General features: G+C 48.9%; 1 protein-coding gene across 1 annotated transcript in view; it reads right to left on the bottom strand.

Annotated features, from left to right (window-relative positions):
• Window positions 1–17,124, bottom strand: part of col28a2a (collagen, type XXVIII, alpha 2a) — a 177,599-nt gene that overhangs the window by 80,840 nt on the left and 79,635 nt on the right. Inside the window, exons 13-14 of the mRNA XM_085986214.1 lie at window positions 9,414–9,482; window positions 6,002–6,070 (exon numbers count right to left, since the gene is read on the bottom strand). Coding sequence (XP_085842340.1) covers window positions 6,002–6,070; window positions 9,414–9,482 — 138 coding nt within the window. The remainder of the gene's footprint in view (window positions 1–6,001; window positions 6,071–9,413; window positions 9,483–17,124) is intronic.

The raw sequence follows: 17,124 nt of genomic DNA, 5'->3' as shown, positions 1-17,124 counted from the left end.
AGAACATGTGAATGAATGAGTCAGGTTTATCTCTCAGTGGATCTTCAAGAAGAGATGTTGCATGTGTTGTTGTTGTACTTGTTGTTGGGTTGCTTTGCCGGAATGAAACCTTAGCAGTTAGGGCTGTGATTAACACGCTCGGACTTCTTGTATATTTTGTAATCCCTCCATGACCTCGCCCCTCCCTATCTCTGTAATCTCCTTCAGCCCCACAACCCCCCCGAGATATCTGCGCTCCTCTAATTCTGCCCTCTTGAGCATCCCTGATTATAATCGCTCAACCATTGGTGGCTGTGCCTTTAGCTGCCTAGGCCCTAAGCTCTGGAATTCCCTGCCTAAAGCTCTCCGCCTCGCTACCTCTCTTTCCTCCTTTAAGACGCTCCTTAAAACCTACCTCTTTGACCAAACTTTTAGTCACCTGCCCTAATTTCTCCTTATGTGGCTCGGTGTAAAATTGTTTGTCTTATAATACTCCTATGAAGCACCTTGGGATGTTTTACTACATTAAAGGTGCTATATAAATACAAGTTGTTGTTGTTGTTGTATATTACAAGCCTTTCTTTAAATAAACGGAGGAGCTGAGAGGTCATCACACCTCTTAAGGTGAGGTGTTGGTATCTGGAAACTACTGTTAATTCCCCACATTTCCCTAACAGTGTTTTCCCCCTATAATAGATTTCCATAATGGCTCAGTGTGCAGAGAACAGAATAGTCTATGTCAGTGTCTGGATATCTGTATATATATTAACATTTAAAATAAGCTCTTCCAGCCAACAAAGCAAGTTTGAACTTAATTGAACAAAGGTATTTGCTGCTTTTGCATAGAGACAGCATCTGCGGTCCTCTATGTTGAATTTTGGTAAGGGAGGGCAGCTTCCATCTCAACACTTCAGTGCACGTCCACCTGAATGGTCCCGAACCTGTGTGTATTCCAGATTCAGGTCATCCTTCAGCATAGCATGGATGCGCCCCAGCACAGGAACGCCCCTTGGAATGGGCATATGCCCAAAATCGGAGGAAAATAGATTTCTGCATTCCTGTATTGCTAAGGGCCACAGAAGAGAAGATTTAGGGGGAGAAATTCGGTATCGCCCCATTTGGGGTGCTAGTATTGGCGGTGCGCAAAGTTTAGCGCCAGGCGCAATTTATCGCCACCTCGAGCAATATTGGGTAGGTGCGCCCCTGAAGGTGATTGCGGCACTAAATCAGGCGCTGCACGATAGTCTTAAGGCGCTAACCCGGCGGCGCGACGCAATTTCTCAGCGGACGGGCGCAGCGCAGGTGCTGTCAATTATCGATTTCAACCAGACACGCTGGCGCCGGCCAGCTCTTAAAGGGGTGGATCGATTATCATCTGCAGCCGCACCCTGCGCCTCGTAGGCCTCAAACTCGGCGGTAACCTACCTGTGGCGTCGACAACTGCATCAATATGGAGAGGGCCAGGGAGAGAGCGCAGCGCTTCAGCGAGGGGGCATTGGATGCTCTGGTTGGCGCGGTGGAGCGCAGATGATCTGTGCTCTACCCAGAGAATAGCAGGAGGCCTCAACACAGCGACTATCGCAGAGCTTGGAGGGAGGTTTCCTACAGAGTCACCTCCAGCAGCATGGTTCCCAGGACTCCTGTGCAATGCAGGAAGAAGTTCAACGACCTCACTCGGGTCGTCAGGGTGAGTGCCTTTTTCAGAATCATCTTCATCCCTCCATCTGCACCTCACTTTATGACCAGAGAGTGTGCAAAGCCCCAATGGCCAGCTGTCATCCAGCACCCATGGCCCTTTCTGGAAACACACACGCACATTCAGCTCTGTGCATAATGTAAGGGCTAATCGACCATGGGAGGCATGTCATGCCAGATCAGGGCAGCATAATGTAAGGGCTAATCGACCATGGGAGGCATGTCATGCCAGATCAGGGCTGCAGGTTTCATCACGCCCCATCCTTTCTCTTGCAGGCCAAGCTGGCGAATAATAGAAGGCAGCAGCATCGGACCGGAGGAGGCCGGCCTCACCTGCAGACCCTTACAGACCTGGAGGAGCGAGTCCACCGGATTGTGGCAAGCCGGATGATTGGCCCCGTCGCCTTTGGAGATGCCGACCCCATTGTGGACAGCAATGGTAAGGTCATCACCTTTTTGACCTCTCTCCTTCCACTTGTTCCCCACACCAGCATGCTTTTTCACTCTCGAGCCAACTCAGAGCATTGCAGCATTCATGCATCCCTTGCTGCCACTCTGTCCTTTTGCTAAAGCCACTCTTGAACCTCCCTGCTTTCAGATGCTGCATCACCAGCTCGGGAGGCGGGCCCTCAAGCTGCCAGTGCGAGTGACTCTGGAGGCGACGAGGAGGAGGAAGCCGGACCATCCGTACCACCCTCAGGCGAGCCAGCCCATGTCCAGACTGGGGAGACGCCTTCCCTGGAGGGGAGCGGGGGGGGAATGGTCTGAGGAGGATGCAGCTCCAGGACCCAGCGGCCTGCAGCAACGCGAGGGGGGTAGGGAAGCTCGGGGGCCATCTCCCCGGGGGGCGAGTCAGGCCGCGAGTGCTGCTGCACAGAGCGCAGAAGAGGTGCGTGCCCTCGCAGAAATGAGCGCCCAGGCTGGGCTGAGGCACACTGAGCTCATGGCTGCAGTGGCAAGGATGCCCGACTGCATTGAGACACTGGCAAGGAGTGTCCAGGACTTCGGCACAGCACAGGCAAGGAGTGTGCAGGACTTCGGCGCAGCACTGGCAAGGATTCTCCAGGACTTCGGCGAAGCACTGGCACCTGCCACACAAGTGCTGAGTGCTGCCATGCAGTCAGTGGCTGGTCTCATGCAGACGCAGATTGAGGTCACGCGAGCACTGATTGGGCAGGATTCCCCGGGTCCCTCGCCGTGCCACAGCAGGCCAGCAATCTGTGCACCAGCTGATTGCTGCGCATGCTGCGGTGCTGCCCCGTCAGAGTGCCAGTGTGTCGGCCGACCAGGGAGCTGCTGTCCGCTCTCAGGATGACAGTATTCCTGATGCCACCACTGGCACTTCTCCACTGCAGCTGCCACCACCTGTAGGACAGACTGCTTCCGCCCATGCAGAGTTGGAGCAGTCAGCAGCCGGGCCCTCCAGGCCCAGAGCTGGTCCAGGCTGTACCTCAAGGGCATCTGCGGTCTCATATTCGGACAGTCAGCAGGCCTCCCCCAGCCTTGCTGCAGCCACTGGGGTCCCATTACGGAGGAGCTGCAGGGCGGGATGGGGGCAATTCCGCAAGGAAAGCAGGTCACCATCGAGGGGCAAAAAGTAGAAGGTGCTGCTAAATTATGTTCTTTCTTTCATTCAAGGCCGAGGATGCTGGTCTGAATGTTGGTTATGTTTTGCACATTGTCTCCAGGGTGTGAGAGACAGGTATGTTTTGGACAGTCTCCAGGGTGTGAGAGGCAGTTATGTGGCAGTCTGTTTGTTTTGCTGTTTGTTTCCATTGCGTTGTCATGCGGGAAGGATACACATTTTGTTAAATAAAGAAGTTTATTTATTCACAATGTCCATGTCTGTTCTTTGCACAAATTTTTGCCTTGACCGGCAAAATGTTCTTGGAATGGCAGAAAGCATTCCCTCATAAGCCTCTGACGGACGGCCCTTGCAGTTTGTGCCTCCCTCCCATCTTGGTGCTCCTCCTCCTCCTCCTCCTCCACCTCCTCCTCTGCTGGTGCTTCAATGTCTGGTGGCATTGGCTGGGTCCTGAGGATTGCCAGGTTATGCAGCATGCAACACACAACCACGAAGTGGGAGACTCGCTCAGGTGAGTACTGAAGGGCTCCTCCGGAATGGTCCAGACAGCGGAACCGTTGCTTCAGCACGCCGATTGTGTGCTCAATGATGTTCCTGGTCGCTTGATGGCTCTCATTGTAACGTTCTTCAGCAGAGGTGCTAGGCGAACGGAGTGGGGTCATCAGCCAGGGGCACAGAGGATAGCCCTTGTCTCCAAGAAGCCAGCCTCCTGGGTGAGCCGGGGCCTCGAAAAGGTCTGCCACAGAAGTCTGGTGCAGGATGAAGGCGTCGTGGCTGCTGCCCGGAAAGTGGGCATTGACAGTGAGTATCAGCTGTCGGTGGTCACAGACCAGCTGCGCATTCAAAGAATGGAATCCCTTTCGGTTGTGGAAATCCTCTGCATTCTCTAGAGGCGCCCGCAAAGCCACATGCGTACAGTCAATGGCGCCCTGCACCATGGGGAAGCCCGCTATCCTTGCGAAGCCCTCTGCGTGCTCTCGCTGCTTGTCCGGGGTCATTGGGAAGGAGATGTAATGCCGTCTCCTTTTAAAGAGGACATTAGTCACTTGACAGATGCAGCAATGCACCACGAACTGTGAGATGTTGGCAATGTCCCCAGTAGCGGCCTGAAAGGAGCTGCTGGCATAGAAGTTTAGAGCCACAGTGATCTTCACAGCCACCGATAGAGATGTCCTGCACCTTAGTTAAGGCTGCAGATCTGGCTGAAGCAGGTGGCAGAGCTCAGTGACCAGCTCCTTACTGAAGCGCAGCCTTTGGAAACACTGCTCCTCCGACATGTTGATATACGAAAACTGTTGGCGGAAAACCCTGGCAGCGTAAGGTCTCGTGTGCCGACGTCTGTAGGCCCTCCTCCATCTGGCCATGCCTGCCACTCTATCCCTGCGTCTCTGTGCCCTGTCAATATGATTGAGAAGGACGACGTTCCCACCCAATGCAGCCCCCATACCAAGTGCGCACTGAAAGTTATGCCGGTTGAGAAGCTTACCAACTGCAAAGTTATGTTCAGAAGGCTAAAGTTCCTCAGCCAGTGCTGGCTCACTGCAGAAATGGCTCTCCATTTGTCTCTGAGCAACTCTCTCTCTAAGAAGGTGTGGTCCAAAAATGGCTACCACTAATAATCCAGGAAGAGTCCTCTTTAAATAGCGCCCCCCCCCCAGCCCGACAGCGACTGGGAAACGTTCCAGGTAACCTGTCCTTGTTAGCGCCAGGCGGAACGGAGGGGGGGCGCCACTGAATTTCCGGTCCGGGGCGCCCAAAGGGCGTTGCACACTAAAATGATGTCATGATCTGCGTGCGCCGGTGAGCGGGCACAACGGTTTAGCGCCGGCGCTAAATGTCCGCTCAATTTGGGAAGAGGCGCAGGGTTCGCTGCGCCCGGGCGCTAGTTGGTTAGCGCCCCACTTCTCGACCTCTTTAGGCACTAATGGGTGGCGCAGCCAACCGAATTTTTCCCCCAAAATTTGATTGCCGCTCTTGACTCAGACAATTGATTGAGAATCAAAGTGGGCAATTTTAAAACTTCAAACTTAAAAAAAAAACATGTTTCTCTTCAGCTGGCACTGCCAGTTGCACTAAGCTGTGACAAGACACTGAAGCAATTTGCCTCCCATCTACCTGAGGCGGGCACCTAAAGCAGTGCCGTAAATGGCCCTACTGCCCACCCGCAATATGTAAATGACCCTGACACAGCTAATCAGGGCAGACATGAAGGGTGGCCGGAACTCTTGCCCTGCCACAATCCCAGTGGCGTTGAGGATCCAAAGAAAAATTCAGGCCCCATGTCTCTCTGTTGTTTAATTGGGTATTGTTAGTGTTCCTGGGTCCCTGTGACTATTGCTGAAATTCCTCCAACCATGGCCAACTTGGCTTATAATGTAGAGTTATACCACAGTCACCATTTCAGAAATTGTGGCAGCCATTTAGTGATTGCCGATTCTCACTGCAACCAGTAGAACCCACTGCTCCTCACCTATGCACATTTTAAATAATTATTCTTGTGTTGTACAGGCCTATTCACATTGTTTTCATTTCTTCCTAAAAAAGCTTGAACATTTCATATCCTACAGAGAGTCATTTCATACTGAGCTGCTTCCACTATATCAACTTGGAAGAAATATACTACAAAGTACAACTAGTCTCAACTAGCCTTTTTGTTCTTAAATGGTTTGCATCAGTTCACTTAATCTACAGCTGCAGTCATAATTAGTGTTGTGTAATAAATCTGACATATTTACGCCTTACCTTATCACCCTTAACGCCAAAGCCTGGACCACCACGAGGTCCCTTTGGTCCTTCATAACCACGATCACCCTGTAGCACAATATAAAACATTGTAGTGATCATGCTATTTTCCATTGTTATTCCTCATCTTTTCATTAAAAAAAGAATACTTGATAAAGCTTTTTATGAGAATTATGAGATCACCAATTGATGCTTAAAGGAGCAGTAACTACAGGAAAGTCACCCAGATAGCAGCAATGTGTAACAATCAGAGAAACTGGATTAGAAGTGGTATTATGTCTTGTGGTGGTCCTAGAAACATACAAACTGTGCAGCTGTGCAGTGCCTGAGGCTTGTAAGATTCCATGCAGTGCAAACTGAGTACTGTTTCAGTTTTGTTCAAGAGTGAAGACAGAAGACTGGCATATTGTCAGAAATTCTCGCACAAAGACCTGGGGCAGCTACTGTAAATTCAGCACCGATCAGATTGTATACAAAGGACTGTTATTTCCATATCTCTGGGCACTTTTATATTGATAGCACACTGTTAGCAGCAGGCATGTTTCTCCTGCAGGTAATGAAACACTATCAGCATAAAGGAGGTGAATGCCATGCCGCCAACGGGGTCCACGCCTCCAGCCTGTGGGTCCTGAGAGCCTGTCCTTCTGGCCGTCCAATAGTGGCTGGTGCCACAAAGCTGCAGTAAAAAGTGAACGGTGCTCAGAAATCACAGATCTCCAATGTGGTGCTGGTCATTCAGAGACTTGCATTAATAAGCAAAGATGTAGAGACCCTGCTACATGCTGCTTTAGTCTAGGTATTTCTGACAACGCAATTAAATTTGGAAATTAATTGTGATGTTCGCAAGAATCTATTTCTATTATTACTGTAACTATGATGCATAAAAATGTTTCTTCTCAGTTCCCTCCTGATCTTTTTCCGAGCAATGTAACTTCCTTGGCTGGTAACTTGCTTCTAGGTCTCTGCTATTGCCACTTCAGATCATAGAATGATACATAAAACGATGCAGCACAGAAGGCGGCCATTCGGCCCATCGTGCCTGAGGCCAGATCTGCCGCTATGAGATGCAAAAAGGTGACGGGTGGTGACTGACCTTCTGATCATCTCTTCCTCCCCTGCTGCAAAAAGTTCAATGACCTGACCAGGACAGGCAAGGTGACACGCTGGCCACTCTCCCCTTTCTTCCACCAGCACACTCTTCATCTTCTAACAGCAACAGCTGTAGAACTAACCCTTTACAAAATACTCTCAATAAGGGGGGCACTGACAGGGAACCTTACAGTATGGCTGTCATCTCCCCTAACAGCAATTACATGCCTGCACAAACCTAAAACCTGTTCCTCCACTTTAACAGGGTGAGAGCACCACATTGTTTATTTCATGTTACATTATTATAGTATCACATCGTTAAATGGAACTACTTTGGTATGGAACTACTTTGGTATGGTGTAGTTATATTGCTACGTGGCACACAGTGCACAGTGCAGCGTCGGACATCTTGTATCACTCCGCACCATGCAGCAAGACAGAAACAAAGCAGAAATACAGCTAGTAAAAGCAGTAACTAAAATGAGCTAAAAGTGTCTATTATTTATAGTAAAAGAACACAAGGAGACACAACATTTCAGTTCTCACATGCCCCTTGTCACACACTCTTCAATACTAGCCTTCATCTAATATACTCAATCTTCTTGCAGGAGAGAATGCCACACAATGCCTGTAAGAGGCAAACCAAAAGGGGGGGGTGGGGGGGCATATCCAACCTGAAACATCTCATGCCCCACGAGGAGCAGGCCATGGAGCTCATGGGGAGATTCTCTGCTCTTCCCATGGAAAATGGCAAAGTTCGAGCATAGATCCAGCACCAGGTTAGTGACTGAACACCTGCAGTGTTATAGTGGCATCCCTGGAAGAACCACACAGCTTCCACCCTTCTTCTCTGAATCCTTAATCCCAAGAGCATAATGCTCAACCATTCATAGTTTGCACTGTCCTTTCCTGCAGATCCACCACAGTAACCAGTGGTAGAGGTGGGGGACACAGGAGGAGGAAGAGGATAATGATGATGAGAAGGAGGAGGAACAGAGACACAATTATCTCCTTATGAACTATGATGATGAGGAAGGTGATGTTGAAGAGGAGGTTGAAGTCAGACTCAAGGCCACCCATAAGTTTCTGCACAGACCCCCTACCCCATATGCCTCTGTCTCAATCCTCTTGAACTCACCCCCTGAATTACTTGCTTCTTCACTCCCATGTACCAGCTCAGTTACTTTCACCCAGGGGTGGGGGGGATGAGACAGTATTAGCGAGGCTGTTTGTGGGGCCCGGAAGGGCACTTCTGCTCCTTCAGATGCCACAAAAATAATGTGGGCCACTACCGGTCCAGGCTTGCCCCCGAGCTTCACCTCCGCCCTGCTTCCCAGAACCGATCTGCAGTATCCCAGCTGGCCGACGTTCTTGTGGGCCAAAGCCAATGAGCTGCCTTGGGATGCCCGTTTGGCGCCCACTGTTCACCAGCCTGATCCACATGAGACCCCGGCCTCAAAATCGTGGGGACTCAGTTGGCTGCCCAAAAGTCAAAATCAACCCCAGTGTGTTCCCTGTACATCAGTCAACCTGTGCAGGGAGCATATGGGAATTATTAAAATGAGTCAACTTTGCAAAATGATGCAAGGTGAGCAGTTCCATTACTTGAATACCATCTGCGCCATGCACAGCAATCCCTCTGCCACTGCAATGTGACGGCGTAATCATGTGGATATACTTCAAAAACATTCGCTGAATTATTTTAAGATATATAGGTAGTCATTTTATAGTATCTAATAACTATCTAATAGTGTATTAGAATTAATAAAATAATTAAATAGTGAACCTTTTCTTTTTAACAGTTCTTGAAAAGATACATTCTTTGAATCAGTGTCTGAAATATTTTTCATTAATGACTATATATTACATTTACTAGTTTTCATGCTCTAGCTGTTCCTAATACATTCCTATACTTATATACACTGTATCTATCTTAAATGTTACTAGAAATATGAAGATTATGATTGTATTCTGTATAGGGGGTTTGACTGAGTAGTGTGTTGGGACTGTGTATATTTTGATGATTCTTAACAACCCTTTAGCTACATATAGCCAGTAGCAAGTCACAAAGTGGTGAAGCACATTTTCTTAGCTTTAGTTGCATTTGATTTTTCTTTTTTACAGCATTGCACATTTACTCGATTGTTTAATAACCCTTGTATTGGTAGCATATCCTTAACAAAAGCTTATCATGCTTGGTGTACCCTGCTGGTGGGGAATTCCTTTCCTACATGTTGAAACAGAACGTTCAGGTAACTTCAGGTGAATCTTTTACAAGGAAAGACAGATCCTGTGTGTAAGATGCATTTAGAATTACTCATACCTTCAATCCTGGCCAACCTTCTCCAGGTAAACCTCTATCTCCCTGAAGACCTTGAGACCCAGGAGGACCCTGCACAAAATGAACAGAAACTTAATTTATGAACTATGTCATAATAAAGCAATAACAACTGCTGAACAATGGCCTTGGGGGAAAATGTTCAATAAGACTTGCAAAACAGCAAAATTACCGAGTACTTGGTGAACCGTGACACGTTAAATCTGCTTAGCAGAAAATGGTAGTCACCTACTTGCTGCTCATTGTAACATTTGCATATTGAATTATCATTGGCCTGCAGGCATCTGTAAGGACTGCTATTGTTTAGAAGACCCAGGGGGTCTGGACTCCATCTTGTCCACACGGTGCTGTACTGCTGTGAGTCAGAACAAACCTGATGCTTCATTAAACGAGTTTAAACTGTAATACTCCGTTGTCCTGCAATTTATTATTTTTGTACAAAGTGTGCAAAACAAGACATGGTGTCAGAACAGGGATTTGAAATGGACATCGTTGGAGCTCCCTTACCTCGAATGAATTGGGGATATTTGAACTTACATAGAGAATGGTGCAAGTTCAAGCAACACGTGGAGTTAATGTTCTCAGGTCCATTGAAAAGAAAAGGGGAGAAAGAAAAATGCAGCTACCTACTCCTGTGGATCGAAGAAAAAGGGAGAGACATTTTTAACACATGGTCTCTCACCGCAGATGGAGCAAAGGTACTGAAAAGTTATTTTGACCGTTTTGAATCATATGTGATGCCCAAGACAAATACAATATTCGCTAGGTACAAGTTTCAGGAGAAAGTACAAGGAGCTAGTGAGTCGTTTGAACAGTTCGTGACTGAGTTAAAACTGCTGGTAAAAGACTGTGTATATGCAGATAAAGATGAGATGGTCTGAGACCGCATCGTGTTTGGAATACATTCAGCTAAAGTGAGAGAGAAACTTCTGAATGTTGGTTCCGGGCTAACGCTGGACAAAGCTATGGACATAGCTAGATCGCACGAGATAGCCCAAGCACAGTTGAAAACCATAACCGGCGCCACGAGCAGCTCGAGTGAACAGACAGTGCACGCAGTTAATAGATACACACCAAAGAACACTGCCCAGAGAGCGTGTTTCAGAACAGAAAGAACAGCGAGAGTTCTAAAAATGGGCGACACAGACATAAAACGCTTCAAAAACTGTGGATATTGTGGAAACAACTGGCACGGAGAAAAGGAGTACTGCCCTGCCAAAGGAAGGCAATGTACTAAATGTGGTAAACGGAACCACTTTGCTAAAGGTTGCAAGACTGTTTTCGGATAAGCAGTACACACAGTGAGTGACAGCCAAATGCCAGATAGAGAGCCAAATGCAAAGGAACTGATTATTGATTCTGTGTCACAGAAAAAACAGATTTCAGAGACTGAGCAAGCTTTTGCCGATATTGAGATAGGAAAACAGGGCAAAGAGCTTAAGTTTAAGCTAGACACTGGATCTCAGGTTAATGTAATTCCTCTGAGTGAGTATCACAGCTTGAAGGATGAGTGTGAGCTACAGCCCACCTCATGCAGACTGACTGGCTATGGGGGTGAGCAGCTCATTGTAAAAGGCACATGTGTGATGAAATGCAAGTATAAAGAAAGCGACATGAAGTTGAACTTTTACATTGTTGACACCCAAGCACCTCCAGTGCTAGGTCTAAAGGCATGTTTAGACATGGACCTCGTCAAGCTAGTGCTATCGTTGACAGCACCAGTTGAGAAGCAGACAGTCATGGAGGAGTTTGCTGACGTTTTCAAAGGAATCGGACTATTCCCAGGTGAATGCACTATTCACCTTGACCAAGCAGCAACCCCTGTGGTTTGCCCACCAAGAAGGATACCCCTTGCTCTATGTAGTCGCCTGAAGGAGGAGCTGCAGAGCATGGAGAATACAGAAATTATCGTCCGGGAAATAGAACTGACAGAGTGGGTCAACGCGTTAGCAGTGGTTGAGAAACCACGTACAGGCAAGCTCAGAGTCTGTCTCGACCCCAGAGATTTGAACAGGGCTATCAAACGCCCTCACTACCCTCTACCAACACTAGATGACATCACACCCAAGCTAGTGGGAGCACGTTACTTCAGTGTAATGGACACACGATCAGGATACTGGACTATCAAGCTCACGGAAGAGTCATCTAAGCTAACAACATTCAACACACCATTTGGACGCTACCGATTTCTGCGTTTACCATTTGGTCTTATCTCAGCTCAGGATGAATTCCAGCGGAAGATCGACGAAACCTATGAAGGCCTCGACGGAGTAGTCGCAATCGTAGATGACATCCTCATCTATGGCAGGAAGAGAGAGGAACATGACAGGAACCTCCGTGCGATGCTACAAAGATCACGGGAGAAAGGTATCCGGCTCAACCCCGAGAAAAGCATAATCGGATCCACCGAGATCAGTTATTTCGGGCATCGCCTCTTAACTGATGGCATTAAGCCGGATCCAGAGAAAATCTCCGCCATCAAGAAGATGGAGCCGCCGAAGAACCGCGCAGAGCTAGAGACAGTACTAGGCATGGTTAACTACTTAGCCAAGTTTGCCCCGAGCCTCTCCGAAATCAACGCACCCATGCGTCAGTTGCTCAAACAATCCAATGAGTTCTTGTGGGACAAACAACATGACACAGCATTTCAGAAAATGAAAGACTTAATCACCAAACCAGGACCGGTTCTTGCCTACTTTGACCCCAACAAAGAGCTCAGACTACAAGTAGATGTGTCAAAGTACGGACTAGGTGCAGTATTACTGCAAGAAGGAAAGCCCATCGGCTACGCTTCCAGATCTCTCTCAGACAGTGAAATCAACTATGCTCAAATCGAGAAAGAGCTATATGCAATTCTGTTTGGATGCAAGCATTTCCACCAGTACGTCTATGGCCGACAAGTCATTGTGGAATCCGAGCACAAGCCCCTCATGAGGAAACCACTAGCCGCAGCCCCACCAAGGCTACAGAGAATGATCCTTCAGCTACAGAAGTACGACTTCACAATCATTCACCGTCCAGGCAAAGACATTCCTGTCGTAGACACGCTCTCCAGAAAGTCTCTTAGCTACCAGGACAGCAGCCTCAGTGAAGGCATGGATGTGCAGATGCACATGGTGTACAACAGCTTACCTATGAGTGACTCAAAACTGAAGGAGATCCGAGCAGGAACAGAGAAAGATGCACAACTCACACTACTGAGCAAAGTCATACATGAAGGATGGCCTGAGGAAAGGAGGAAATGCCCTCAGAGCATATCTGAATTCTGGAACCACAGAGACGAACTGTCACAAATCAACAGAATCGTCTTCAAAGGGGAGAAAATCATCATTCCTACCAGTCTCAGAGAAGAGATGTTGACAAAAATTCATGCTGGACGTATGGGCATGGAAAAATGCAAACAAAGAGCACGTGACATTATGTTTTGGCCCGGAATGTGCAAACACATTGAGGACATTGTCGGAAAATGTTCCATTTGTCTAAAACGCCGCCCAACAAATGTCAAAGAGCCCATGATACCTCACCGTATCCCAGACAGGCCCTGGCAGGTCGCGGCAACGGATCTGTTCACATGGAACAACAAGGACTACATAGTGACTGTTGATTACTACAGCAGATTTTTTGAATTGGACAAGCTTCACAGCACCACATCTGCAGCTGTGATCCACAAGCTAAAGGCAGCCTTTGCCAGGCATGGCATGGTAGAGACTTTAGTCTCAGACAATGGGCCCCAATACAAATCAAAAGAGTTTGAGTCGTTTGCCAAGGCATGGGATTTCACACATGTCACATCAAGCCCACATTACCCTCAAAGTAATGGCCTTGCTGAAAAAACTGTCCAGGTTGCAAAAACACTCATTGACAAAGCCAAAGCGGACAAAAGAGACCCCTACATCAGTCTCCTTGAGTATCGCAACACTCCGATTGACAACTTCAATCACCAGCACAGCTGTTGATGAGCTGCAGCTGCAGCCAGAGGTCGCCGGCTGCAAGCAAGTGCATGCAAAACGTGTACAGAGACAGCAACACCAAAAGAGATACTATGACAGGTCAGCTAGACTACTGCCGCCGCTGCACAATGGAGAATCCGTCAGAATCCAGGAGCATGACTACTGGAAGCCAGCAGTCATCATCCAGCCAGCTGACACTGAGCGATCGTATCACGTCCGCACCCCAGAAGGACAGGTGTATCGCCGCAATCGCAGGCACCTCCTCAACACCAAGGAACAACACCGTCATTCCGATGAGAGGTCAAGCCTAGAGTTATCCTTGACTTGTGAACTGCAAAAGGGTGTAGGCGGATCGCTGCCCTAAAAAAACTGTACATCGTTATTGAAACATTGAGATGTTTTCAGTGCTAGTTAAATGTTGAGTTTACTTATATGTTGATGCTACTGAGAACATTATGTAGAAGAAAGGTTCAAAAGTAATGCATAACATTTTTCTTTTAAAAGGGGATGTAACATTTGCATATTGAATTATCATTGGCCCGCAGGCATCTGCAAGGAATACCTATTATATTCACATGTGATCACATGCTGAGTTGTCATTGGCCTGCAGGCATCTGTAAGGGCTGCTACTGTTTAGAAGACCCAGGGGGTCCGGACTCCATCTTGTCCACACGGTGCTGTACTGCTGTGAGTCAGAACAAACCTGATGCTTCATTAAAAGAGTTTAAACTGTAATACTCCGTTGTTCTGCAATTTATTATTTTTGTACAAAGTGTGCAAAACAAGACACTCATCATCTGCCTCCAAAAAGTTTGGTCCTGAAAAGAGCCTTCCGGTAGACTGTGGGGGCGATTTTCTGATGTCGGAGGAGGCGGGAACATCAGATTCAAAGAGGTCGGGTTCAGAACCCGCCTCCAACCCGCCTCCGCAGGATTTTACCGGAGCCGGTTTTGGAGGTCGGGAAAAGCTCCCGCCTCCAGCTGGCCATTGCACTATTAAAGATCCTTAAATGCTTGTTAAGGGCCTCTCCAAGCCTATTTTGAGAGGCCCTCGTGATTTTTCCAGCTTTTCGTCATGATCCACGCACTTCCTGAACCACGGCAGGTAAACCTGGCGGGTTGACTCGTGGGTGGCCTCCTCACTGCTGCAGGTCTAACGAGACCTCGTTTATTGCAGCAAGGATTACTTGCAGGTGCCAGACCTTGGCTTTAAAAGGTCTCTGCGCACTTTTAGAAGGCCTTCCGAAGTTGGAGGTGCTGCAGCTTGACTCCATCAACTGTGGGACCTCCTTGGAAGACCCTTTCCCCACTTGCAATGATCGCTTTCCCAAAGGAGGCATCTACAAGCAGCATGGGGACCATTCATTTTCTTTCTGCCTGGACCTCAGATGAGGATGAGGAGGAGGAGGATCTGGAGGAGGAGGATGTCAGAGCGCCAGTGTATCGACCAGTGGCAGCGGCAGCATGCGAACGCATGGTTGCCCGGGATGCAAGGGATGAACTTATCATGGCCAGATTTGCATAGGTTGCCCAAGTTGGCCCATGTCCTTTGCTCCATCCTAGGACATCATTGACAATGGACATGGCTCTCTGGCCTCTGTTCACTCAGGCCACCAACCTGACAACGCAAGTTTGGTGGTGCCCGCAATGAGGAGCTGCTTAAGGCGAAAGAACAGATGCCATAACGCCAACATTTTGGCATCAAATCATTTTAATGCTTTCCAACAGGGATGGCATTTCATCAATACACAGAGACAGTCTCCCAATCTGCACACAGATCTGGAGGTTATATCCCTTGCCAGCTACACCCACACAGCCTTGGTTTCTTTGGCAGGCCTCTTCCTCCAAGATGAGTGGAAGAGCACCTCCATGCTAGCTGTCACCCCCTCTAACAACATTTGCAGTGCCTCATCCGAGAGCCTCGGATAGGCCCTTGCCTTGGAATTGGACATAGTGGTTGCTCAAAAGATGTTGGAGGTGGTGCAGGAGACACAGAAATGCTGTGGAATGAGCCAAGGGAGCAAGAAGCCATAAAATCAGACTGGAAAAGTGCTGTCAACAGAGGCGAGTTTCAGTCCCAAAACACTAATTGAGCAAGGGCATCCCACACCTCTGAAATCTAGTGGCCAATCAGGGGAAAATCGCAAATTTTTGAAACCTGTCAGTGGAGGCGGGTTTCAAACCCACCCAAACTGAAACCCGCCTCCATCTTGCCTCCAGTGGGAAATCGCCTTCTGTGAGTCAAGCTGGCATGTGGTGGGAGGCCTGCAAATTAGGCTGGGATCTGAATATGCTGGGTCCTGATCTCCGATGTGAGTATCTGCCAAGTTTTGTTGGCGGCAGAACCTTTGTCCACCCCAAACATGGTCACTCACATCAAAGTGGGCACGGCTGGAGGGGTGCTGGGGGAGAGGATTTCCAACCCGGATGTCTCCTTGGATCTGGCCTGGGATGCACCAGGTGGTCGGTAGGCCGGGTGAAAGCAGGCATATTGGCCTCCTGGCTGTCAGAAGTAGAAGCCGTCTGGGGATGCAGGCCTGGGTCGTGGCCTGACCCCCAAGAAAGGGATGTGATCTCTGGGCCTTCTTTCCTGCCTGTGATCCTGGGATGGGGAGAGCAGCTGGCTAGCTCTGCTTTTCTCAGCTCCCCGATTCGGCTGGTGCCCACCAATAGTATCTAAATGGGAGAACCCTCCCCCCTGTTCCAGGATACTCCAGTGAAGTCAGCTGCAGAGGTTCCCATGGGGCAGATCCTGGTACTTCTGCCAGGATCAAAGGCTTGCGAATGTTTGGGACCTGTGGCCTAGAAATTCGTCTCTGGCGGTGGTGCACAATGTGCAGTACTGGATCAGCCTCCCGTTATACGCAACGCCGGATATATTCAGTTCTGTTTTGTACCACCGCCCGAGACTAATTTCTAGACCTCTGTCTTTAGTGAGTGCAGAAATCGCATTAACTGAGGCTGTGATAAACTTGGCAGATTTCAAAATACACTGCCATGGTTATTAAATGTGTAATATGATACTCATTACACATAAATGAAACACTCAGTACTACACGAGAGGGAAAAATTGCAAGGTTTCGTTCCCAATGTGTTGTCTTGCTAGATGCGCGCATGAGGTGCAGAAAGAAGGGTGGAGTCTTGTAGCCCTATTCCCAACCTGCGCTTGTGTCTAGTGAGGCTCTGCACTGTCAGTGGCGCCTCACAATTTCTGCCCTTAGGCATGAGGCCACAACAGGGGCAACAATATTGAGGGAAAATATCTCATTATTAAAGTAAATTTTTATGTAGAGGGTGGATTTTGACTATTGGGTGGCCAGTGTAGCAGGTGGGCTAGCCGCCCAATCCCTCCAGTGGGAGGTCCGGTCTTTTTCGAGGGCAGAGCCTCAAGAACATGACATCAACAAGCTGCACGCGGGGCTGGCGGGGTCCGCGGGGGGGTCGGCGGTTGTCGGGGCTGGCAGGGTCGGCGGTTGTCGGGGCCGGCGGGTCCGCGGGGGGGGGTCGGCGGCTGGCGGGGTCGGCGGCTGGCGGGGTCCGCGGGGGGGTCGGCGGCTGTCGGGGCTGGCGGGGTCGGCGGTTGTCGGGGCTGGCGGGGGGGTCGGCGGGGGGTCGTGCGCACGACTTACCCTTTATCCGAACTTCCGCAACCGGAACCCTCTAAAAACCGAAGGTTTTTTCGTTCAGCGTAAGTCGTACGCACGACTTACGCTGAACGAAAAAACCTTCGGTTTTTAGAGGGTTTCG

This window comes from Somniosus microcephalus, chromosome 4, assembly GCF_052327205.1.
Source record: "Somniosus microcephalus isolate GS21.2 chromosome 4, FLI_Smic_1.0, whole genome shotgun sequence".
NCBI classification, from domain to species: Eukaryota; Metazoa; Chordata; class Chondrichthyes; order Squaliformes; family Somniosidae; genus Somniosus; species Somniosus microcephalus.
Note: the sequence above shows the minus strand (reverse complement) of the source record. Positions and strands in the feature narration are given on the sequence as shown.